The sequence below is a fragment of the Nanorana parkeri genome, unplaced genomic scaffold (assembly GCF_000935625.1).
Source record: "Nanorana parkeri isolate BGI_ZX_2015 unplaced genomic scaffold, ASM93562v1 scaffold358, whole genome shotgun sequence".
NCBI lineage: Eukaryota > Metazoa > Chordata > Amphibia > Anura > Dicroglossidae > Nanorana > Nanorana parkeri.
The window spans coordinates 593,948-621,147 of NW_017306626.1; the positions used below are offsets into that span (position 1 = coordinate 593,948).

The 27,200-nt window shown below is 38.2% G+C and overlaps 1 protein-coding gene across 1 annotated transcript in view; it reads left to right on the forward strand.

The window, feature by feature from the left end:
• The window catches only part of TLL1 (tolloid like 1), a 130,850-nt gene that overhangs the window by 77,979 nt on the left and 25,671 nt on the right, over positions 1-27,200 (forward strand). The window contains exons 4-13 of the mRNA XM_018558787.1: positions 2,762-2,842; positions 2,974-3,126; positions 6,902-7,019; positions 8,757-8,935; positions 10,790-10,895; positions 14,162-14,286; positions 15,601-15,716; positions 21,909-22,011; positions 24,420-24,536; positions 25,824-25,969. Of these exons, the coding sequence (XP_018414289.1) occupies positions 2,762-2,842; positions 2,974-3,126; positions 6,902-7,019; positions 8,757-8,935; positions 10,790-10,895; positions 14,162-14,286; positions 15,601-15,716; positions 21,909-22,011; positions 24,420-24,536; positions 25,824-25,969 (1,244 nt within the window). The remainder of the gene's footprint in view (positions 1-2,761; positions 2,843-2,973; positions 3,127-6,901; positions 7,020-8,756; positions 8,936-10,789; positions 10,896-14,161; positions 14,287-15,600; positions 15,717-21,908; positions 22,012-24,419; positions 24,537-25,823; positions 25,970-27,200) is intronic.

Below are 27,200 nucleotides of genomic sequence, written 5' to 3' on the forward strand. Positions count from 1 at the left end.
ATTCTCCTCTCTTCTGAAAGCACTGCTTAGGATACCTTCAGTGCTGAGCAGCAATAAGTTCAAGTTCACTGATGTGACAAACCAGCCCCGCTCACTTGCAGTAACTCCTTCAGTGAGACTGAGCCAGTAATGACAGCACATTGCACAGCTGTATGCACACCCCTACTCTCACCTGCTCAACAGTGCTCATATCTCATGTTTTCCACTCTGACACCCTGCCTGGCCCCTCCCCTCCAACTTTATCCTGTTGTACAACCAGCAGAAGTCTCAGGGTGATGGTGTGCGCTGCAAAATAGAAGGGCACAAGTAGTTGCTCTAGCATAATTTGCACAAGATCACCTGTGTGATCCTGAATCCAGATCCTCCTACAGCCTCCTTCAGTTGTGGAGGATCTGTTGCTGCACCAGGGATGCTCTGGATGGAGGGTTTGGACCCCCTTCCACCAGCTTCCCTGGCCCTTGCCTGTTCGTAGCTCGTATTTTTCTGAAGGAAAATGTGCATAAGAAAGAAATGAAGATTAATTTTCTTGCATAAACTGTTCAGTGGCGACAACAACATTACTAACAAACTCTTTAAGGGTTAACTTGGTAACAAAGACCAGAGAACACCACCAAAAATGAGTGGAAAAAAAATGTCAGAACACGGGGCGCAGGGGGTTCTTCACAGTTTAGAGCGGTTAAGGTCTGGAACTCACTGCTGCAGGAGGTGATTTCAGCTAAGAGTGTGGAATCATTCAAGAAACTATTGGGCGAGTTCCTCGGGGACCGTAACATACAGGGGTACAGGTACTCCTAAGAGCAAAATTACACATGGACTCATACACACGCACACACCAGCTCAAACATAAATGCATACACGCAATAGGTTGGACTTGATGGACTTGTGTCTTTATTCAGCCTCAAATACTATGTAACTATGTAACTCTGAAACAACAGGAGACCTGCTGTCCCTTAAAATTATCTTGCCACTCTAAGCTAAGGCCAATATTTCCATTTTACAAACTATCGCTGGGTAGAAATGCAGTCTTTGTCAGACTTCTCTCATACTGCATATAATGCAGTAATCTTGGGACGTAATATGGCCTGCATACTGCTCCCCTTTTTAATTTTTAAAAGAGGCAAAAATTAGTTGTTGGTGCTACCACAAGTTGTTACTCTGTGGACAGCACAGGATGTCACTTACGCATGTGGCTGTAGGGCGTGGATTGATTGCCCAGCTTGGATGTTAGTATCCTTTTTCTATAGCTCAATCCAAATCAGGCCAGGGGCTATATGATTATTCTTTGCACCAGTTTGCTAAGCCTACTTGAGTAGCTGATAAACTAAAGTAGTTGAGAATATTCACATAAACTCCTGTTTGCTTATTCCATCTGCACATGATTGCATAATTGAAGTGAATATTTACACAATTTATTGTGTGAAGATTCTCAACTCAATTAAGTAAATCAGCCTCATTGTGTTTGCCCTCCTTAATTCTATTTGATGTCATGCACGCAAATGCACATTTGGATCATTAACCAGATTCAAATGTAACCCTTCTACATCAACACAGTAGTACCATTTTAGTGGATGGAAAGAGGTCTGTACAAATGGATAAAATGCATCTTAACACTAAAGCCTGCATTCATTTTGGCATGCAGAAAAACAAACATTTATAATGATGAATGTTCAAACAATCCTAATGAAGTTTACACACTGAGACAGGTGGCAGTTGGGTGAAAAAGGAACCTTCTTATGATACATGGCAAATGTATAATATTGCCTGTAAAGGTTGTTCTTTCCTTACCAATTTCTTTACAGGTAGATAGCAATGCATTGTAAACATATGCCATATTTTACTAAGTATTGCTCCATTTTATCACTGTTTACCACTGTTAACGAAATGTCAGTATGTTAGTTTTTTTTTTTGTTCATTGTGCTGCTTTTGGAGAGGCTGAGAGCTGCATGAAAGGTCTCCAAAATGTAAAAAAACTACCCACAACTTCTGACATATTCTACAATAATGAACAGAGCCTGATATTTTATAGCTATTGTCCCGAGGCTTACGGCAGGGTAAAGAGATAACAGTGCACTAAATGCCTTGGATGTTTATTATGACCCATTTTCTTAGAACAAGGCTTTTGATTTATTGCACCTGTACAGTAAACATTTTACTCTCTCTATTTTTCCCACCCCCTTTGGTCATTAGCCCTTTTCAGCTTGTATCTGAGGCTCTGAGCTATTGATTATAAAGCTACACAGGAGAGTCTCTGAGATCTTATTACAACCCACCAGTGCTTGATAGCTGTGCTGTTCTAGTGTGATTAAAGGATGTGGTTTTTCAGATCCATTTCAAACCCAATAAAGGTTTAAAAAAAAATGTTACTACGCTGCTTTTTTGGGTGATCTTTTTTTAGAATGTATAATTGCTTCTAGTTGGGAAAAATTCATTACCAGAAGATGAAACCAGTCAGCGGTATCCAATCTAGATGAAAGAAAAGCATCTGACTGCCAATCAATATGGCACAAAAGATGTGAAGGTCACCCGGAGCAGAAACGCTTTAGATAATAATTTGGTGATGTCATTGTCATGACTTGTTTGAAGAGAAAAAAAAAAAGATCTTGGCGTAGGCCCTGGAATTTAGATTAAAATGATTTTAGTTGAATGTGCTTTCCAAAGTCAGATGTAAACTTACTTCCTTGTAAATTGGTCACATTGTTTATAATCCTGTACTTGACCTGGCAGTGACAACACTCATGATTTTCTTTATTCCATTTTCAAGGTGGCCTTGAAGAGCATGATCTGTCAAAAAAAAGAGGAACACTCTATCAGCTTATAGAGAGGATAAGAAGATTTGGCTCTGGTATTCCAACTATTTATATAAGCCTTTAGAGCACTGCAATGGCATTTTTAAAGCTGCATAAATAGTGCAATGCACTATCACGCTTTTGACCCATGACAATATAAATAATGGTGCTTTCCCTTTTAATGTAGGTTATGAGCATACAAATGCAACCAGGGAAAATACAGATCTAAAACCCTCAGGGAGAAATGAGAAGAGACGAATTCCCAGAGCTGCTACATCACGGACTGAAAGAATATGGCCTGGGGGAGTCATTCCATATGTTATCGGAGGCAACTTCACTGGTAAGATGCATTCCACTATTACCACTCAGGAATTATATGCACAGGCTGAAATTTGGCTTTTTTTTGGTGACATTTATAATTGCACTTTACTTTAGATCCTGTATTTAAACAGAATTCATAGCATAAAACACTGATGCCCACATGTATTCGTGTGTGTGCCATCACCTAACTTCAGCAATGAGTTTCACCAATCTGACACTAAGGCCAGCCCATGAGGTCTTAGATTCGTCTGCCAGAAAAGAGTCTAGAGCAATAGCACCAGGTTACAGATCATACATCTATTTCTCTAGTGCCCAAAGAAACAGAGCAGGGGATAATTAATAACCTTGGTATATGCTGTCCATTGTAGTTGGAGGAGGGGGTGCATTTAAGAGATGATTTACACTGACCCAAGTGTAGAATGGTCCTGTGCGTAGTTGTTGCTGTTTCATAAATATTAGTTGAAGCCAGAAAACTGCCTCTACATGTCACTGAAACCATTTTGACTGCCTACGCAACATCACTGCCAAGGAAATGTTGTTGTTTTGATGTATATGCAAAACCCACTGTGTATAAATGTGTTTTTAGTGTGTTTGAGAAGAGTTGCACAGGCTCAATAAACAGACAATTGACCATCAAATTCAATTGCCTCGCAAACCTAGGTACCGTACTTGTTTGTTCAGAGAAACGCAAAGGAAAACCCACTGGGCAATAATGCACAATTTTACCCTTTTAGATGGAAAACAGTCATCCACAAAGCAGTGACTACACCAAGCAGATGGATAAATGTCCTGGATCAAAGTATTACCATACTGTCCATAGTAGTTATAAATTTAAAAACTACTAGTCATGAAAAAGAATCATCCAAACTTGCTTTAAATTCTTTTACTACCTCATGTAGCTAAATAGCTTTAACACAGTTGTCATAAATAACCTCTTTGGTCAAATCTCCTCTTCCAGATACCACTGACTGTCCCTGGGATAACGTTCTGCCATGTTTGTAATGACTTTGGATATTGAAATACATATTTTTTTAATCACCTCAAAATATTTTTCAACTAAACTAGTTGCTTTTCTTTGGACCTTCTACAAATCGGTCAATGTCCTCCTAACAATAAGGCACCCAAAACTATTCTTTATTTTTAAGATTTGTCTCTAAAATTTGTCCTTTGGCACTTGCCTTACATTTTATTGGCCGTTTTATGTATCCCAATATTTTGTTTGCTGCTACTGTTGCTTGGCTTACTGTTAATCAATAATCCCACTGTGCAACTGGACATTAAGATAAGTAAGAATAGTAGGCTACTTGTCTTAAGGATTACTACAATTTTGGCTTCATGTAAGGAGGGTGATACGGGGGGTACGGTGGGGGACAGGAATGGCCAGAATAAATGTTTTACAGTTGGAAGTCATCCCCTGCGCTAGCTTTTAAGAGGTGCACTCCATACTACTCAACTGTTATAGTTAGTAGTGCACTGATATGTGCTTTGATACAGCTACATTCTTTGTGCTTTTCATAGCCTCCTTGCTCATTTTTTATTATTTATAATACTACTACCAGTTTGTGTTCAGTGTTTCCCGAATGCTTCCTGCTCATTTGATAAAATATATGGTCTAGACCAAATCTAGCAGACGTTCTGTTCTAATTGTTTCAGCCTTTTTGTGCAAGCTAATTGTCTTATAAAGACTATGGTCTGCGTTATGTACTATATCTAGCAACTTGATCCATTTTAAAGTGAACTAATATAGATGACTAAAAGGTTCCCATAATGAGGACCCCAATTCTGCTTGGAGCTTTTCCATGTTTAACAACCTTTGAACTTTGAGCTGTGTCTTTCAATTAAGGTGGCTTATCTTAATTGGTACGTGATTAGAATTATTTATTTCTCTGTGCATATTTACATGTATAGATTCAACATTCATGTCAGTCATGATTGATATCTTTGTTCAAAACTGGTTTTAAACCATAAAACCCGGTCACTTTAAGCATTTTCTATCCTTTTTAAGTATAGCTTTTTTAAATATATTATCCATTGATGACTTATTGATCCAGTTTTTTTGTTATATCTAATATATCATAATCCTTGTTTGTCAAAAGCAATTTGTTAGAAGATTTCTTACATTTTGTCAGCATATGTAGTTTTAATTACATCTTTACTCATTCTGCTACACCCACTATTTCCCCATAAGCTTTTGCTATAGTATCCCAGATTCTATTTTAAACTCTCCAGCATTCACATCATTCTTTCCCACGGCACACCGTACCCCAAGGTGCCACTTGACCCTAACATAGATTCTGTAGCTTACTATAATATCAGCACTAAGTTCTCAGGTGGTTATTTAATTCAAAAAGCTACTACTGTCTTTTTGGCATGGCACTGGCAATTTTTCTGAAATCTTGGAGATCCTTAATAGTATATCTACTAATCCTCTTAAGATTTTTAGAACTTTTCATCTTCCACTAATGTTGTCATTGGTGGCAATATGTACCCTAACACCTGGGCCTTCCAGAGGTCTCCAACAATTTGCCTATCTGATGCTCAGAATGTTAAAAGCAGCCATTTTTGGGACAAGTCCCCTAAATCTAAGACTTGTTTGGCTTTCACTATTCACAATTCCTAGTCCCATCCTACTGTAGAAATAATTCTTTTGGTTGCAAAGGGACATATTATGTGGTTAAACTACCACCCCTTAAACTATTTTACCAAATTCATCAGAGCATTCATATTACCAAAATCAGCAGAACAGGCATAATTAACAAGTTGGGCCAGTGCAAGACTTACTGGCATTTTGACTCCTTTCCTTTTCTTGCTACTGTAATTCAACTATTTTACTCTGAAATGTGAACGTGTCCATCTCCCCTACCTTTTCACTGTCCTTGGGCAGTGCCTGTTTGGTTGTTAACAGGCTTCTTTACAAGTTGTTAATGTTGCTTTTTTAGATACATAACCTGGGCATCTAGATGGGTAACAATATTCACTGTCAAATGCCCATTACAGGACTGCATACATTGCAAATAATATACACAGGAGAAGCATATAATAGTTTACTATTTGGTAATGTGTATACCAAGAAATTAAAATAAAAAGATGCACTTACGAGGTCAGCAAAACTAGAACATGTACAGATATGATAAGAACACTTCAATATTTTTTTTTTGTATTTAAAATTTGCATCTACAGATTTTTTTCATCTATCTTTGTCACAATTTTAACCACACTCTTGATATATATGTAATAATATGCTCACCTTGACCTTTACCAATAGCTCAGTGTTGCTTATATATGGATGCATATCATTGTATTTGGACTGTCTTTTATTATGTTGTAATTGTAAGCATTTTAACTTCTTCCTTAAACTGTAAATGTTACTTTTTCTAAGCATACATTAGAATTATTTTGGGGTTACTTATCATATAATCACCATTTCTTTCCCTTTCAAGTTTCAAAAAGATTCCAGGTATATGATATAGGAGATTTTTGCCTGTGGCTACATTGAAGATTAGGAATTCTATTCTGGTCTCATTAATCCTAGACTGATTTCAGGCTCTTTAAACACGTGGTGAACATTAAACTACATGGTAATCCACAATGGTGATGATGACAGTTAAGTGACATAATTCTAGGCCCTAAACAGATGTGGAGAAAAAAGGAGAGAAGAAATGATTGATAAAAACAATTATGTAAATATATTAAGATGGTTATGGTGCCATTTGCTGCTGAATACAATTTTTAACCTTGTGCTGCCCAACATATTTAAAATTGTTGCATTTTTTTCCTCTGTGCATTTCCTCTAGGCAGCCAGAGGGCTATGTTCAAGCAGGCCATGAGACACTGGGAGAAACACACCTGTGTGACATTTATAGAGCGCACTGATGAAGAGAGCTACATTGTGTTTACATATAGGCCTTGTGGGTAAGCATACTGCTTTGCTAACTTGTCAGACTTTTATGTATTTGTGGGCACCAGTGCTAAGATGTGGATTTAAACTCAGGTAATGTATTTGAGCATCTGAGTTACTTGTCTCTGGGTATATTAAGAAGGTTAATGTGTTTTTAAAAGGACTGTTTCCCTTTAAGTTATCCTGGCATAGCTTAGTCAATATCTGCATTTTACTCCAGAATTAAATAACAATTGGGGTTTATTACAGGATGTGGTAAAAGAAGCAAACACTCTGGAACCTTCTCTAGTAGAGAGAAGTAGTAGAAAAGTGAAGAGTAACACTATCTTCATGCTTCTGCACATGCATGCCTGTAAAATACAAGTGTAAAAATGGGATTGTTTCCTATCACAGCCCCACGACAAAAACATCAGAACTTATGTGAATCTGAATGATGGCATTTTTTAATACAGCCACGACAACAAAACTAAATTCCCAAACCTGGTACATAAAAAGGCAATTTAATTGCAATCTTTGCCTTTTTAGTATGGTGGGGCATGGTACTTTAGAGCACCATTTCCTCCCCCTTAAATGAATGGACATGTGAATGAAAGTGTACTTGATCTTTATCGGTAAATTCCATTACTGTAACAATATGCATTACAATGTATCTTTAAGAGCCTGGGCTGTAAATCTCACCCTAGACGTTCAAAGATATAATCTCCATTTGCATGCACTAACCTTGCCTTACCCCTTGTAAATATTTGGGCATAGGATTATCTCATATAAATAGGTTTTCATTGGTGTGGAAGATAACTAATGGGTAAAACTAATTGTTCCTGCTAATCTTTCGAAGCACTAGTGTTCTAGTGAAACATTTGTCTTGACACGTTTGTTGGTGTGCTGACACAGTTCTGGTGCATTGCGTCCCATTAAAATTATTTGGAGAAAACCACAACCTTCAAAGTGTGTGGTTCTACTTTACATGCAACACATTTTGATATGCATGCAATAGTGTGAATATGGCCTAATGCTAGCCATACATTTTTCTTGTGGGCTGAAAAAAATAAATCAATAGATTCTCCATTGCCAGCTATTGCTGCGGCTGCCTAAATACCTGAACAGCGACTGCCTCTGAAAAAATGCAGTCAGTGGCTGATAATTTTCCACCATGCTTAGTTGATTTTTACCTTGACTATTGTTGGGCCGGGTGGAGCTGAGCTCAAACAGTGCTGAAGGGCCCAAAAAGTGGCCTGCTTTAGGTATGTGATGGCTCAAGCCCAGATAAACCTAGAAATCCAACTGAAATATCAAATTGTCTGAGTATATTACTTCAGGTCATTTCCTTTATGTCCTAATTTTGTGACGTTTGATGGACTTATTTCATCATGGATCACAAATTAAACGCACAGAAAAGCATGTTAGAAAATATAACATCTATGTTGAACTAATCTTGATGTGAAATAAAAACGTTAGACATGAAAGCTGCCAAGGATATAATTAAACAGTTGCGCTAAAGATAAATAAGATATCACTAGGCTAACCCGTATTTTTAGTAAAAATCAATACATTGTGCAGTGTTCTCAGAATGGTTGTTGCTATGATACGATGGAAATCTGTGAGTGTAACAGATGTGACATATAATAAATGATTCAAGTGTTTAGTCTATTAATACACTTAACTCCTTTACTGTTTGAAATGCCTGTAAAGAGGTTAATAATTAAGTGTGACTGTCCCTAAGTGTCATAGCTGTTTTTTCATTTATTCAACAGGTGCTGCTCCTATGTGGGACGAAGAGGAAATGGCCCCCAGGCAATATCAATTGGCAAAAACTGTGATAAATTTGGAATTGTGGTCCATGAGCTTGGTCATGTGATAGGCTTTTGGCATGAGCACACTCGACCGGATCGAGACGATCATGTGACAATTATCAGGGAAAACATACAACCAGGTAAAATTTTTCTTGGTTTTATAAGTATATTATTAGTAACAAATGGCACTTTAACTGAAAATTACTCAAAACCCCCAAACATTATATATTTTCTGACAGCCAAGACCCAATAGAATAACATGGTGGCAGTTGCAAATTTTTATCTTGCACGACATTAGCGCAACTTATTATCATACCCAAACCTTTCGTGAAAAATGCACTTAAGTTAGATTGGTAAAATATAAAAGATGAGGTTAACGAGTACCTAGATACCCAACATGCCCCGGTTAAAAAGTGTGCCTGTGAAACTGTGACAGAATTCAGTATTCATACGTAGGTGCACCCGACACGTGTTTACATGATGACGCAGTGGTGGGGGACTTAAAATTTTTTTTATTTTTACATTTAGTTTATTCTTTTTAACTTTACTTTAATTGCTATTACATAGGGGGGGCTTACAAACCCCCCATGTGATAGCATAATGGCAGTGACCGGTACACTTTAAGGTGATGCTGGGGGTCCAAAAGACCCCTTCACACTCTAAATAAGCTATTTAAGTGCAGATCGCACTTCAATGGCTTATTGCTGGGCTTCAAGACCGGAAGTGATGCAATGCGCGTCACTCCCGGTCCCATAGTACGGGAGGGGATCGCACGCAGATGTTCGCCGCTCTCATCCCCAGCCGGATTGTAGAAGTGATCTGGCGGCAGAATTGCTTCTACTGTAAAGCCGGTCACCAGCTCGACAAAACGGAACAGACTCCCGGCGGCTTCTGTGTAACCCCTTCCGACTTCATGACAGGATTATCCCGTCATAAGGTCATGACATTTTTTGTTTAGAAAAAACAAGGTTGTTAAAGGAGCAAACACATTTTTTAAATATTTTTTTAAATGTTAAAGTCGACCTAGCCTCAGATGTGTGATATGCAATGTGTAAGTGCAACACTGGCATTTATTACCTCTTACAGAGATCACATTGCTCCCTTGACAATGCATTCATCTGCTTTTTTGTCCAAAATGGGAGCACCATCTTTTGTTCAGGCATCATCCAGGTAATCAATTTTAGGAGATTTATTTAGGAATAATTGTCTCCGAATTCTAGGGCATCATCTATTTCCTGGACTAAAATGCAGGCTGATCACACACAATCATGTCATGTCTGCAGCCTGTGTCATTCTTGGCTTTGCTTACAAATGTCTGACACAGATTAGACCTTACTGCAGCCCCTCGCCTTGCTACAGAACAGTCTGAACACTAGGGAAGGGCAGGCAGAGGAAACGCTTTCTCTTGCCTGCAGCAGACTGATGACATTGCAGTCTAGGACATTTCTAGAAAATGATACTGTTGCTGTATGTTGTGACGTGTCAGAAATGTACTAATAGAGATGTAAAGTTACTGATTGTCCACTTGTAATGTTCTACCTTATTGTGCGGACATGATATGGGAGTCCACTAAGTAATTTGTTTTGATCCTACTAATATTGCTTAACACATGATTATTAGTTTGTTGGACTCTGGCTCCCAGCTGTACTCCCACATCTGCGTCTTCTGTATAGTCCTGCAAAGGAAGGAGCAAGAAACGGGTGACACCACAGCCTTGCAAAAAAAACAGACGAGGGCTGTCACCATCATGACATACTAGCTGGCTTTGAGGTTGAACACTTTTTGGAAACCTCAAGAAGACCGCTTGCATTAAACCTGCCTACGTACACAACAATTGAAATTGCCAATTTTGTGTGAATTTGCTATATAACCATGTCAATAACCTATGTGTTTACATTTAGAGTTAACATCAATAATATACTTGCTTAGGTCAATAAAGTTTACTTTTAGTCATGTAATATATTGTTTACTTGCTAAACTTGTCCAACTTCTAGGTCAGGAATACAACTTTCTGAAAATGGAACCCGGGGAGGTGAACTCACAGGGAGAGCCATATGATTTTGACAGCATCATGCACTATGCAAGGAACACCTTCTCAAGGTTGGAACCTCAGGTTATAATTTTTGTCTTTTAATTCCCTTTTTCATATTTAATAATGAACTATAATTTGCTGGGTACCATGGCACATTGCAAATTAAGATATGTAGTTTTTATCAAAAACAGTGGCAAATTCCTGATCTATTTTTCTACATTTATGCCTGAACATTGAAACCAGTAATTTCAGTGATTCATTCACACAAATTACTTCAATGGCTTCAGGTGTTTCAAGTGCTGTGTTTTAAAGTATTTTTTTTCTTCCTTTGCATGTGTAATTATCTACTGTAAAACTAAATATTTGCACCAATAGCCAGCATAACAGTTTTTCCTGCATTTCAGTACAGATATTTGCATGTGTATCATGGATATGCTTCATTTTTAATTCTTGTCTAAAGTGGGCTTATCAAAATCCTCAAAATCAAATGTTAAGGTTTGTTTTCTTGGATTGTTGACATGCTGTTCATCTGCAGTAGACAGCAAGTAGGCCGCTGCTTAGCAACCCCAAAAATGTAAATGATTTTATATGTGATATATCTGTTTATATGTAGCTTAAGTATTGTAAATTTGCATATAAATATTGGTTACAAAAAAAGGTCACCTCAGGAGGTTATTACTGAATGTGATCATTATTTAAAACTTGTGTTGCCCACACACTTGCAGAATATCTTAAGAGAAAAATCAGAATGTGCTGATTTTTACTGAGAGAAATCTACGTGGATAATGATTGGCCAGGATTGAAGATTGTTCAATGGTCATATCAGTATTAGGATTTTGCACAGTCTCTTCCAGTGTCCTCTTATAATAAGTGCTCACCCAAAACTCTATCTGTCAACTTTTTAGTAACTATGCACTGTCCAAGGTGTAGATGCTTTATCCAGAAGTAATTGATATCTCCATATTTATAGTGCGTCATTTAGTATACAATTGTGAAGTATTAAAGGGCTAATCAGTTATTATTTTAAATTGAAATAAGGATTATATCTATTTAAACATACATTCTGGAGTCATCAATTTCAGAAGCTGATGGTGCTTATTGCTTATACTTGGACTGACTATTGACCGTGTTTGGCTGTTTTAGAGCAAATTTACCCTTAAAGGAAACCTGCTGAGAGAGATGGAGGCTGCCATTGCTGACATTTCTTTCTGAAAGTGGCAGCTGCCTTGCTGGTCCAGTGACTTTAAGGCCTTGTTCACACCAAATGCAGAGCAGATCCGGTCAGGTTTCTGCGCACGCACGCTAGTCTTTTAGATGCGTTTTTGACACCTAAAAAAAGTTTTTTAAAAGTTTAAAATGGGCTTTCAGTGCGTTTGGGCATTTGCATGAGTTTTTGATGCGTTTGCATGCAGATCCAGAGCAGGTAAAATAGGGCCTGCTGCAGTTTTTTCACCTGCTCTGGAACTGCACGCTGCGATGTGAACTGGAGCAAAAAATACCATTGGAATACATTGGACGCAGTTTTTATCCGGTCTGCAACTGATCTGCTCTGCATCTGCTCCGCGCTTGGTGTGAACAAGGCCTTACACTTTAAGCCCCTAACCAACAACAACATAATTTTGCTGCATGCTTGTCCAAGTGAGTGAGCCAGGCAGTACTGGAGCCAGGCACGGCTAGGCAACCAGCAGTTTCAAGAAAGGTCATCAGTGGCAGCCTACATATGTCTTCCTACAGGTTTCTGACACTGCTGTAGCTGTAACCTTTTACTGAGGACTTCATCCAAAAAAGGAATGTCTGCAAAACACACAAAATCAAGACCATACTTTAGAAATCTCCTTCGCTATAATAATGTTACATCTAGAGACCATGTGACCAAAGTGTAGGCACTATACTGTAAAATAGATGATCTAATACTATGCAGAAAAATAATGATATGCTTGTTGCAATGTATTGAATTGAGACAAATTTAGACTATTCAGGAATAATCTTTTATAAGTGTTTACAAGTGCCTTGCTGAGCATGCTGAATCATTATAAGCATAGAAACTTGGACAGCTGTGTTTCAGGTTATTGACACATGAAGGCAAGTGTAGTTTACATAGCGATCTCCCCTCTTCTTTCTTCCTCCAGTATTCTGTTTAAACTTAAAGTCTTGAGTTGCTTTTTAAAAATGTCTACGGGTCCATTAACTATTAATATGCAATAACATTTGCATTTTTATAAATGCTTTTAAATTCTTATAGCTGCTTATCAGATTCAACCTCTAATTGTTTTAGTGTAGATTTAAAAATGTAAGTTTATATCTATATTACTTTAAGAAGCACTTCAGCTTTTTTGTTTGTTCAGTTTTCGTAAAGCAGTTCCTGTGGGACATGACTATAAAAGTTGAACTGCACTTTAACACATTTATGTGACTGCACTTGGCATTTTTTGGATACTTATTCTACTTCAAGCTTTTGTGTAACCACGGGGGTACTCCTCGGCCTGAAACATGGATGTTTCTGGATCTGAAACATGACTGCTGCTTTGGTTCCTTAATCTTCTGTCTGTTAGCATTAAATTCTGTACAGAATAAAAAAAAAATGCTTTTTCCTTCACATTATTTTTGTCCTCTTCTTCCACCAACTGGTCTGAGCCACTTGTAAGCTTATGAGAAGTTGCAGTAGGGAAACTGTACCCAATAATTACAAAAGGTACCACAAGGCCTAAATGGACCAGTCTAAAGATTTTTTTGATACCTTATTTAACTTCAAATGGTGGGGGGAGGCTAAGATTTAATATTTGCATATTCCGTAAATGCATTCTTCTTTTTTCAGGAGTTTTATGTTTGCACAGCTTTAAAGGAGAACTATGGGGTCAGTGCTTTTCCCCATAGTTCTCCTAACGGGAGGGTAACGGGAGGACACAAACTGGCGTCCTCCCGTCACCCAAAGATCAGTATACTGCGAGATACAGCTCGCTGTATACTGAGACGCCGCAGCCGGGACAGATTCCAACAATACTGTCTGGATCCACCCAGCTGCGTGAGTGACAGCTGGCTCTGCCTATCTAGAGGCAGAGCCAGCTGTACCCACCCCATCCCCTGTCTGTTCTTCCAGTCAGTCCAGTTTAATTGTCACAGGTCGGTTAGAACTATGAAGCTGAGTGATTTTCACTCGCCTCATAGTTCTCCTTTAAAGCTGGCTGGAATGGTTTATGTTCAATGTTATATAAATGAAAAAAGTCTGTTGCAAACACACCATAGCAAACTTTAAGCAAATATAACATTTAAAGCCAAGTTTGTATGATATTTGTGTAATGGAACTGATGATTCTTGTGCGTGTATCATTTTTTAGGGGTATGTTTCTGGATACAATTCTTCCATCCCGCGATGAAAACGGTGTGAGGCCTCCCATAGGTCAACGTACACGTCTCAGTAAAGGAGATATTGCACAGGCAAGGAAGCTGTATAGATGTCCAGGTACTGCAAAGATAAACTATACATTGTTCAGCAAAAATACTTCAGTAGCTTGATTCTTTTTTGCTGCCAAAGTTCAGAGGTGGAGGAATGGGAAATATGACAGCAAGCTAAAAAGATTTGGAACTGTCAGCCAAATGAGCACGCCTTAATATCATGTAACCTTTGCTAGCATTTCACTTATCGGCTTTTATTCCACTTTATCAGTGTAAGAAGGCAGCATGATTTTACACGCAGAGTTTCTTTATCTAAATCCATAAACACTATAATTCACTGAGATATAAGCCCTTCCAGTTCTGCCATTTTGGTGCGTCTCCAAAATAAATACGTGAGCAACCATCGTACCCATGTAAGTAAATAGGGCTCTTAAGTTCCTGTTGTGTACACACTATGATAAATTAATGAACAAGGTTTCTAGATGAGATGTAACATGCCATTTTGGCTATGGAATTCATTGGCTTAAAATCAGCATCTGTTCTTTTGTTACGCAGCTTCAGTACATTCATGTTGAATGAATTATTCTCTTATTGTTGGATATAAGAATGACTACTGATGAAATGCTCAGACAGTTTTGTTTCACATTTTCTGGGGCAATTAGCTCATGTTTTCACATACATCTGTATGTCGCAGTGTTTTTTTTGCTTTTAAATCTGAGTACCCAAAGTCTTAAAACTTTAAACCTAGTATCTAATGTAATAATTGTAATGGGTGTGAAAGAGAGCACGGTGATCATTAATGCAAACTATTATGTGAATTATTTCTTGTGAATTTTGGTGTAGGCATGTGTTCAGATAAACCATTTAAAGGGTCAGCCTGCCTAAAACTAATATTGGTGAGCAGTAGAATGGTTAAATCACTCAGCTGCCAAAACAACTTTTAGGGCCCCAACAGGGTCTTGCTCACACACCCTGGATTTTTTTTTTATTTTACATTAAAGTGGACCTACAGTCTAATTTTTCACATTTATACTGTGTTTATATATTTTTTTTGTATTTGGTAAATACTGTGTTCCAGGTACCTGTCCCTATCCTTCAGCATTTCTCACCTAGTAAAGTGAATTTGTTTATGTCTAAACAGCAAAGTAACTATCACGTCAACTGGCTTCTCAGGCGCCAAGCTCTGTCAGATGGGTGCCCTTCATAAGCTCCCAATAATGGCTTAAATTTGTCTAGAAATACCTAAATAATTAATCGTATCAAAGTGTTCATGCATTATTATTTTTCAGACAAGGGATATAATTGACCTGACTCTTTTTTTGAAGATTTCTGCAGTCTACATGCTAGTTCTGCTTTCACCTTTGTACTGTATGTCTTGCAGCTTGTGGAGAAACATTACAAGATTCCTCAGGCAATTTCTCATCCCCTGGATTTCCAAATGGTTATCCTTCATACACTCACTGCATATGGAGAATTTCCGTGACCCCAGGAGAGAAGGTAATCATTCCTTAATGCAATTTTGACAGCGTAAATGTTTATATTTTCATCTCTCTTGTGAGCCATAACCAGGTTTGTATTAGCTCAAAACATATCTTTATGTTGAGAAATACCATATCAAAATCCCTGTAAATAATTTATGACCATCGTCTCTGTCTAATTGTAAAATTATCTAATGTAATCATTTACTGTAGGGATGTCCCGATACCGATGCTAGCATCGGAATCGGGCCATACTGTCTTGATGATCTAGAACATAAAAACAACAGTTATGACTTTACTGCAAGTTATCATTCCTATACAGCTATTCCTTATATGATGTTATGTGACCCCTACACTGATTACTCATACCTTTTCAAATGGAAGTTTCATCCATTGTATGCAGTCTTTTGATATGTGCACCTTCATGACCGTAAACTAAAAATGATATGTTTTGAGTCTAGGTAGAAAGATTATGCTAGACCCTAACATTTTGGTCACTTGACACAAAGTGAATCACCTTTGCCTTAATTAAAGGATAATATTGAGGAAGCTGATGTTTTGAATCTCAGCTTCTACAATCACAATGCAAAAAATGTGTGTGTGTGTAAAATAACACCCATACTTTTATCCTTAGTCTAACCATGCATTTTAAGGTTTTCTAAGCCTGAGAGAAAATGCTTTCCTCTTCCCTATAAACAGCGTGGATGGAGGAGTATCAGGTGATAGCTATTGTATTCAAGCAACTGCAGAACCCACAGATGCCTAAATATCTGAAACGGTGACTGCATCTAAAACGTTGCATTCACTGTTCGGTCAATAATTTTCCAGCCAGCTCAGTTGGTTTTGAAATCGACTTTTGTCAAACCAGGTGCTGACCAAGCTTCCAATGACTTGAATTTTAGCCATGGATGACTAGTTGTAGTGTTTCAGAGACTGCCATGGAGCTATGGTTATGATAAAAACAGGTTATGATAATGATAAAACCTTCATCCAGCTGAACCTATTCTATTGTAACCATCATACTATTCTTAGATTTTTGAATAATATATCTTTTATTAATTTAATTTTACTACACATACGTCAATATACACATACAAACCACATAAATCAAGGGCTCTCATAAGGAGAATAAATTGTTAAAAAAAAATACATATTGTGAAAAAGAGAATGGACTCCTTCATTGTACATAATTACCACATACTATTTCAAAGCTATTTAAAACCATTCTTCCCTTTTGAGGGGTAGTTCACATAATCTTCAGTGTGTTCCAGCCCAATTCTGGTCGGAACGCACTGGATCGCATTGAAGCCGGTTCACCTTGTTGTGGTGTGGGAGGGGGTGTGGCGGTCCATTCAACTCAATGACACCGTAGCCACGCCCTCTGGCCGCAATGCGATCGGCCGGACGGGAACGCAAGGCACATCAATGCCTGTGGTCCGGTCAGAAAACGCAGGCCGTAACGCAGACATTGATGTGCCACAAGTTCCCATGCGGCTGATCGCATTGCGGCCGGAAGGTGTGGCTGCGGTGCCATTCACTCCAATGCACCGCCATGCCCCCTCCCGAACCACAACAAAGTGAGCCAGCCGCAATGCGATCCAGTGCATTCCGGCCAGAATTGTGTCTGGTATGAACTGGCCCTAAGGGTCGCTGCTTGAAAGAAAAAAAAACTCAACACCCTCTCACATGGGTACCTATTCTGTGAGAGCATATTGCTCCTCTACCTTTCTTAAAAAGTTAATTTATTTGACCCACTCTCTAATTTGCGGAGTCTCTTGGGACCACCAATATTGAGCTACCACCGGTCTCACAGCAAATAAGAAAAAACAAAATAGGCCTTTCTTAACTTCTTTGTCCCTGGTATAATAGCGCAATCTCAGGTGTAAAAGATCAACCAACCTTGGTACGATGGAGTCCTATCTTATGAACCAGTTCCGAGAAAGATTGTATTCCTTCACATGATCACAACATGTACAATATTGTGCCTTTTTCTACTCCACATCTCCAACATTGGTCAGATATGTTTGGAAAAATCCTATGTATAAAGATGGGATATCTATACCATCTTGTCAATATCTTAAAATTCTGTTCCTGAATATAACTCAAGATACTTGATTTAAACGTTAACACAAAGGATTGTTTCCAATCATCACGAAGATAATCTATAGCCCAATTCTGTTTCCCATCTTCCGACATAAAACGTATCAGAATAAGCTTGCGTGCAGAGAATACAATATATCTTTGATAGTTTATGTTTACTTGCTTTTTGGTTCACACTTAAGTCCTCGAAAGGTGTCAAATCTCGCCTAGGAGGTTTGGCTCTCGAAAGGGAAGCGATAAAATGTTTTAACGGAAGGTACGCAAACCACTGACCCCTTGAGGAGCTACCTTCTGGAATCAATAAAGCTAAAGGATGAATACCATGGTCTGAAATTGCTTAAATAGGTGCTGGCTCTGTAGCAGTCTATTTGAAAAATCGTGAGCTGGTGATCCCTGATGGAAGTTTGCATAATATAGGGGTAAAAGGACCCACATAAGATGATGTGTTATATAAGTTTACTGTCGTATCCCAGATTTTCATAAATGTCCTAACTAACGGAGTCAGAGGCCCCTGCATCAACCTTTTCTGAGGGCAGATCCATGGAATTGAAGTCAACACAAATGGAATAGCTGCTTGTTCAATAGATACCCACAATTTATTTCTAGCAGAAGAAAACCAATCCATCATACGAGTTAACACTGCTGGCCAATAATACAACTCCATGTGTGGAAGACCTGCCCCACCATCCTGTCTACGCATTACTAATATATAATGCCTCAGTTGTGCCATGGCACGCCTCCACACATATTTGATCATTGCTGGCTTCCAGGTCCTGAAATAAGATCTTGGAATTCTGATCGGGATAGTTTTAAATCAATAGATACATCTTGGCAAAATATCCATTTTAAAACACCTCCATCTTTCCTATCCACGAATGCATTTTCATACCCCAGCTATTAAGTCTACGTTGCGTCTCTGCCAATAATTGCATATAATCTAATTAAAAAACATCCAATTCTCATAACACAGCATGTACCTCAAGATATTTAATACTTTGCTCCCTCCACCTAAACTGGAAGCCAACCCGCATAGCCTCTCGTTCATGTGCAGAGAACGATATATCCAGACTTCAGACTTTGATCTATTTTAGGGCTGCAGCTAACGATTATTTTCATAATCGATTAGTTGGCCTATTATTAAGTTCGATTAATCGGTTAATCGGATAAAAAAGAAAAAAAAAGGCTCCAGTGATGGACTACTAGTTTGTATTGAGATTGTAGTCCATCACAGGAGCAAGCTTGGCGCGGTGGAAGTAAAAAAAAAAGTGTGGTGTGCAATATAGTACATTATACTGCGTCGCAGTGCAGAATACCAGCAACTATAGAGTAATGCAGCAATAGTGCATTATACTATAATGTACTATTGTTGGGATTTGTAGTCCTCTATAGCTGGTGGTATTCTCCATTGCGCTGTATAATGATTATACTGCGCAATGCAGATTACCACTGACCAGTTATAGAGGAACTACAAATCCCAGCAATAATACATTATACAGGGTGTTTAATATATTATTGCTGGGATCTGTTGTTCCTCTATAGCTGCTGGTGTTCTACAGTGTGCCGCTTTTTTTTTTTTTTTAAACAGGAAACATTAAAACAGGTCCCCCTTACCTGTTTCTGAACCCTTGTAAGTCGCGGCGGCGTGCTCTGCAGGCGTGTATAGATAGATATTTATCTACATAGATATAGATTAGTCCCGAGCTCAATAAGTTCTTATTAAATAAATATATTTAAAAACACCATATATTTGCTTTAGGTAATTTAAACTGCATTGCCCTGTCAAGGTCAATGAGATGCATGACAAGTTACATTAATTGTAGCTATAATGCAGTGGCAGAATTTGCTTACGAGACCAATTCTCTGCTAACTAATCTGACACACAGTGCCTAATTATTTACAATGGAGGCTTGTAGCAGTGCTTTCTCCTGATCTGTCAGGCTCAGCAGTCACTATTGCTACATAATGCAAATAAATGTAACTAGATTATGCATGCTGCTCACCCCTCTTCTATCTTCTTATAATGTATGGCAGTAAACCCGTGTATGTAAATAGGTAATTGTGTAAGTAATGTAGTGCAATTTGTTATGCTGACAACAAAAGGGCAATGATGCAATGTCAACAATCTCAATAAAATATGTCATATACTGTTTACTTAAACTTAATGCTTGCAGATATATGTGTGTATATACAATTGTGCTCAAAACTTTGCATACCCAAGCAGAAATTGTGACATTTTTGCACTGATATTGAAAATGTGACTGATCATGCCAAAAAACTGTATTTTATTTTATTTAAGGAGCATGATCATATGAAGCATTTTATTATCACATAGTTGTTTGGCTCCTAATGATAACAGAAATCACCCAAATGGCCCTAATCAAAAGTTTACATACCCTGGAATGTTTGGCCTTGTTACAGACACACAAGGTGACACACACAGGTTAAAATAGCAATTAAAAGTTAATTTCCCACATTTGTAACTTTTTATATTGCAATTAGTGTCTGTATAAATAGTCAATGAGTTTGTTAGCTCTCACATGGATGCACTGAGCAGGCTAGATACCGAGCCATGGGGGAGGGGCAGAAAAGAACTGTCAAAAGACTTGAAAATGCCAGGCAGTAGTGTTTAATCACTTATTAAGAAGTGGAAAACCCGGGGTTCTCTTGATACCAAGCCAGGGTCAGGTAGACCAAGAAAGATTGCAGCCACAACTGCCAGAAGAATTGTACAGGATACAATGAAAAACCCACAGGTACCCTCAGGAGAAATACAGGCTGCTCTGGAAAAAGAACTGATTATTCCAAAAAGTGTGGTTGTTTCAAGGAGCACAATAAGACAATACTTAGATGAGCTGCATGGTCGAGTTGCCAAAAATAAGTCTTTACTGCACCAATGCTACAAAATGCCCGACAACACCTTGACATGCCTCATGGCATCTCTGGCAGAATTTAATTTGGAGTGATGAGACCAAAATAGAGCTTTATGAGCACAACCATAAGCGATATGTTTGGAGAGGGGTCAACAAGGCATATAACAACAAAAATACCATCCCCACTGTGTATCATGGTTGTGGCTCACTGATGTTTTTGGGGGGTGTGAGCTCTAAAGGCACCGAAAATCTTGTGAAAATTGATGGCAAGATGAATGCAGCATGTTATCGGAAAATACTGGCAGAGAGAGAGAGAGACCCACGAATGAACTGGCATTTAACTAAATTGGCTATTGCTTGTCCATAGTAGGGCAGTTAAAAACACCAATGCTCATATATGTGTGTTTTAAAAAAAAAATATACAGCTATCCGCTTAATCAGAAGAAAGTGATGTTAAAAAGTTCACAAGCCCCCTATATGATCGCAATGAAACGAAGTAAAAAAACAAAAAAAACAATTACATTAAAAAAATTTGGGGATGTTTTTAAATTTATTGTAAGTCTCCTCTCATACATGCACATACTAATACAAGCATGAGTCAGGTGCGCCTATGTACAAAGACATTGAAGACATATTCGGTAACACTGCATACGCCAGAGTTAGAGAAGTAATTCTCTGGCCAATTTTCATGCTTTTAAATGTAATATTTATTACCTTTCTAGATGTTTGTTTGGAGCAGAATTATACATAGGACACTACAGGCAGCTTCTAGTGGTTAGAATAGATGGCACTGTGCAAAAGTGGGAAAGACTGGGGGACATTTTCTTCTTAATATGCATTACCATACAATACCTAAAGGTTTTTGACCCTTTGTTAGGACAGACACTCCTGTTCATCTAGTTTAAAATTGGTAATGAAATCTGCCAGCACAGTACAGACAGGGTTATATATTTAAAACAAATATACTGAGATATGCTAAATTGTTTTTTTAAACGTTAGTAATTCCAAAATATAGAACAAAAAACATGCCTTCTCTGGCCTAATGATACCCGATTGGCACCCTACAGGCTAGTATCCAAATAGAAAAAAATAAATAAATGAAAGTCCTAACACACTGACCCAAGTGGTTTTTAATGCCAGTTTATTTATAAGAACATTTGGAAGAAACTATTTAGTAACTTGTAGTTTTAGACATTTCCCTATGTGAAACAGAATCTAAAATACAACTTGTTATTTTGCAGATTGTTCTGAATTTTACAACCATGGACCTCTATAAGAGCAGTCTCTGTTGGTATGACTATATTGAAGTCAGGGACGGTTACTGGAGAAAATCCCCCTTGCTAGGTATGACCTATGAATTCCTATTGTTTGACCTAGTTTTAAGGGCCAGTTCACCCCAATTACGGTGCGTTCCAGAGCGGTAGCTGCTGGAACGCACTGTAATCATACACTAAACTCCCACCTTCGTTCTGCGGCAGGAGGAGGCATGGCAGTGCATTGAAGTCAATGGCACCGCAGCCACACCCCCCGCCCACAGTGCGATCAGGCGCATAGGAAAACATTGCCTGCTTTCCAGTCCAGTGCGAATGCAAAAAAATGCTGCATTTTTTTGTGTTTGCACTGGACCGGAACACAGGCAATGTTTTTCAAGATCATCCGATCGCACTGTGGGCAGGGGGCATGGCTGCGGTGCCATTGATTTCAATGCACCACCATGGCCACCCCCGCCCCAGAACGAAGGGGGGAGTTTAGTGTGCAATTATAGTGCGTTCCAGCAGCTATCGCACTGTAATTGGTGTGAACTGGCCCTGAAGCAATATCCTGCTTTATAAATTGGACCAGAGTTGTTTTTAAGTTTAAGTTTCTATATAACATTTATTTCACAACTTTGTTTTATTGCATTTGTTTGTTGCCTATATGTTTTATACAAGATGTAATATTTGTTGATATAATCAGTTCACTTTGAATTGATCATTTTACATTTTGATGACTGTACAATCAATAGAAGGGAGAGGGCTGTGAACTGGGTGTATTAAAGGGGAAAAAAGCTAATGTTTACACATCTTGGTAATATACTTTTATTGGTGCCTGTAGGTAATTGTATATTTATTATAATAGAGAGAACACTGCTTTTTATATGCACTTTTTATTGGCCTTAAAATAGTCTTTATATATTAATTCAGATGTTGCATATTCAGTGTGTCAGTGGTCTCTGAATAAAACAGAAGTATATAAAGTCAGTTATTGGTTTTTTGATACGAATATTTCCAGACACAAGTATTTTTGGTGCTGAAAACAAGGTAGTGTTTTTGAACATGTACCTGGATTTGAACCTTGAAGTAAACTTGCCATGAAAGAAACATGTAGGCTTTCATTGCTGGCCTCCCTGTGAAGATGCTAGTTGCTTGGCTGTGTGTGACTTTAACACTTTCTGACCTGGGAAAAGCAAGTAGTAAAGAAAAGAGAAAAATCTGAATTCATTGTCCCTTCCCGTTACTTTTTCATGCTCAGAAACCCTTACTCTTATATTCAGAACATCAGCATGGCAGCAATGGAACTAGCATTTTTGTGAAGTCAGCAGTGCCAACCTGCATATTCTCATTTTTTTAAACTTATACCATAACCTACCTTTTCCTATGCCCTACCTTTTACAAAACTCTATATCTTATCCGAATCCCTGAAATTAACATGTAACCTCCCCCCAACAGCAGTTACCCTGACCTTTAAGCTTAAGCCATAAAGAATAACTGCACTTACAAAGTTAAAGTAACTAACCCTCCAGTTCTCCAGAGGCATACTTACTGAGAAATTATGGTTGCATCCTCTGGTGTTTGCATGCTTGCCAGCAGTCTTCTTGTAAGCTGGCCATGCCTTTTGCTTCCCATAGAGCTCTATGGGCCATCTCCCAAGTGTCACAAGTCTGAAGATCTGACACTCATGGTCATATAGATAAAACAGTGAATGTGACATTTACCAAATAGTCACTACAGGTGAATCTTCCTGGTGCATGTGTTTAAAATGATAGAGAATGATTTATCCACCTGTGAACGTTTTGGTAAGCGTCAATTTTACCGCTTTATAAATATGCCCCTGAAAATTGACCCACTTATTACTAACATATACCCCAAACTTACTTTACCTCGAACACAGGATTAATTCCTCCAAATGCTCACTTACCTTATTGGGCATCATCAATGGGAGAAGCTTCCTCTCCAATGTGAAAATATACCAGCACCAATATCTGGCCACCGGGAACCACTGACCTGGTTGGTTGTGGCTACAGGTATAACTGCTGCTTCCCTTTTACTTACCAGCCCTGTGTTAAGCTAAATATAGCACTATTTTTTCTTTATTGTCTATCTGTTTCTCTAATTGGCCTTTGAGGCTTATTTTAAAAAGAAATAACATGTATTATCTTAAAAATAATACGTTCAAATGCTGAGTGGTACTCTTGAAGGTTCAGGTATAGGATATGCTGGGGGGAGTCCTTGTTCAAATTTTGGACCTGGGTTCTGTAGCTTTGTGATGCATCTATTAAAAATGCCAATGTCTAAGCAAAACCAAACGTCCTCTTTCTGAATGGGTATGGGAAGCCCATGCAAATCTAGTCTAGTGGGAATCCAACCCAGGACATCAATGCTGCAAATATGAGTGCTGACCACCAAGGCAGTATGTTTTGAAATAACATGCATTCTTTGGTCATTTAATATGCTTCCTTTTTCTAAATACGAGTATTTGCTTAATTATTTCAGGTAGGTTTTGTGGTGATAAACTGCCAGAGGTTCTGACAACAACAGACAGCAGAATGTGGATAGAGTTTCGAAGCAGCAGCAACTGGGTTGGAAAAGGGTTTGCTGCAATTTATGAAGGTAAGATATTGTATACAAGGTGACTTAGGCAGTATAATGAATATTTGCCATTGGCAAATAATCATTATTTAGTAAAAGTGTACATCTAGCCAAAACTGTTCGGTTTTGGGTAGGGGAAACTTAGCACCTATTACCTGTGTATATTGCTGTCTGTGTCCATGCTGGAGACATATCCCCTTCTCTGTTTGCCCTCTTCTGTTCTCTTCTCTGTTTGTCCTCGTGGCCATTATCAAAAACACAGATAGTGATGTGAAATCCAAAATGTAAGAGTTGCGACCAAAACAAGGGGTGAGGGTAAATCATTTCTGTACTCTACCCAAGACTAACGGGGCTATTTACAAATAGGTGATAAGTTTGGAGAAGGCAGGAGAAGTGAAAGATCTAGGCCAACAGAGCTGAACTGGAAAGTGAGCTTAATTGGAGAATATTTTAAAATCAGCTATTTTGGCCTAGATTGTTCGCTTCTCCCGCCTACTCCAAACTCTTCACCCTTTTGTTACTAGCCCTGTAAAGTTTAGGCTAAACAAACACTTTACTAGCTCAGATCCCATGCAAAGTCATACATGTGCATGCTTTGTTAACCCATGAGTTAGCTATGAAAACATGCCCATGCTGTACCTCTGCACCACCAGGGCATTTTTCTTAGCACCTGTCCATATTTTGTCTAAATGATCACACTTTCCTTAAAGTGACTAGACTAAACATTAAAAATACTTTAAGTAACCTATTAACAAAAATGTATTTTATTTGTGTATCATTCAGCTGTAGATCCTCCCAATCATCTCTGAATTGGTGCTGACACTGTCCTTCCTTCTGTAGGGTGGTTACTTTTGTTCCCTATGGTCCCTGTGTGTTTTGTACAGTAGCCACCAGTCCAAGCTCACTCCTTGGATGGACTACAATCTGGATACAAATTAGTGAACTAAACGTGAGATTGTAGTGCATCACAGGAGCGAGCTTGGAGTGGTGGCTACTTTACAACACCCACAGGGACCATGGGAAACAAAAGTAGCCCCCCTCCAGAAGAAAGGACAGTGTCAGCACAAATTCTGAGATAAAAGAACTGAGATATAAATAAGATACATTTTTGTTAATAGATAAGGTACTTAAAAGCATTTTTAAGATTTAACTCCTGGGTTTAGTATCACTTTAACAAAATTAGAAATTAAATATTTACTTTCGCAATCTGAAATAATATTCAAATAAAACAAACTATTTTTCCTCTATTCCAAATAATTGTACAACTGCCTTGAACTTATAATTTTTCTGATTTTTCATTTTTGTTAGCTATTTGCGGAGGAGAAATTCACAAAGATTCTGGCCAGATTCAGTCCCCCAATTATCCAGATGACTATAGGCCATCCAAGGAATGTATATGGAAAATAACAGTAGCTGAAAACTACAATGTTGGATTAACCTTTCAGGCATTTGAGGTAACATTATCTGACCTAAACTGTCATTAGGATAAATTATATTGCTTTCAGAAATCTCTAATCCAGACTGCAGTGAACAAATTGCCATTGACAGGCCAACCTTCAGGCTAGACTCCTTTTCTATGCATACATTTTCAAGAGGATTAAATGCATTTAAGTGTATTTGGTTCTATTTGAATTAGACAGGTTTAAAACCCTGAGAAAGGCTCTTTTCACAGCCTCTTAAAGCCATAATGTAGCACCTTTAAGTGAAACAAGTTTGTTAGCCATCTTTTTCTATAAAAAAAATGGTATGAGTACATGTGTTGCATTTTGTAGCTAATATTTTATTACTGTATATGTAAAAATCCTATATACACACTTAACTGCATAGTTATTACACACCCCAAACATAAGCGGAAAGAAGACTTGGCAGCACTGTTAAACAACTTCATTATATATTTGCGTTTTGTTGTTTTGAGACCATTTAAGAGAACTTTACAAAGAAAACTGATTTAAAGATGATCTCCAGTTTAAACAAAGCATCCCCAGTGCCTTTTTACTACCCGCAAGGTGTGAATTAATCAAGGTCAGGATTTGTATTACCAGATGCTATTTGTATAATGTCATTTGGGCTCTATTTTGCAAAACTTGCAATGTTTGTAATGTCACGTGGTTTCCATTCATTTGCAATTACAGTATATGTGTTAAATAGCCATTTACAGATATGGACACAATTGTCGTTACTGTTTTACGAAGATCTATAATTTTCTCTAATAACCTGAAACTGACCAAAGTAATTTTGGCATCCATCATTGTTTATTCCATATTTTATAAAAGTCAGACTGCTTTTGAGTTTTGATTTAAGATAATATGTTCGGCACCTGCCAACAGGTAGCTTGGCCCATTCTTTTTGAGTAAACTGCTTCAGCTGTCTCAGATTTAAAAGGAGCCTTCTTCAGACTGTAAGGTTCAGCTCTTTCCATAGATGTTTGATAGGATTCAGATCAGGGCTCATAGAAGGCCACTTCAGAATAGCCCAATGTTTCTGACACTGAGCAGTACATTTCACTCCAGCATTCCTTGATAGTCCAGTGGAGTCTTCCTATGCTTGTGAGTGTACCCATTAATGTTTAAAGTCAAATAGAGAGTCCTACCACACTCCTGACCGAGAAGCCCCATATACAGTGTGTGTGTGTGTGTGTGTGTGTGTGTGTGGGGGGGGGGGGGGGTGGGGGGGGCGGGGGGGGGA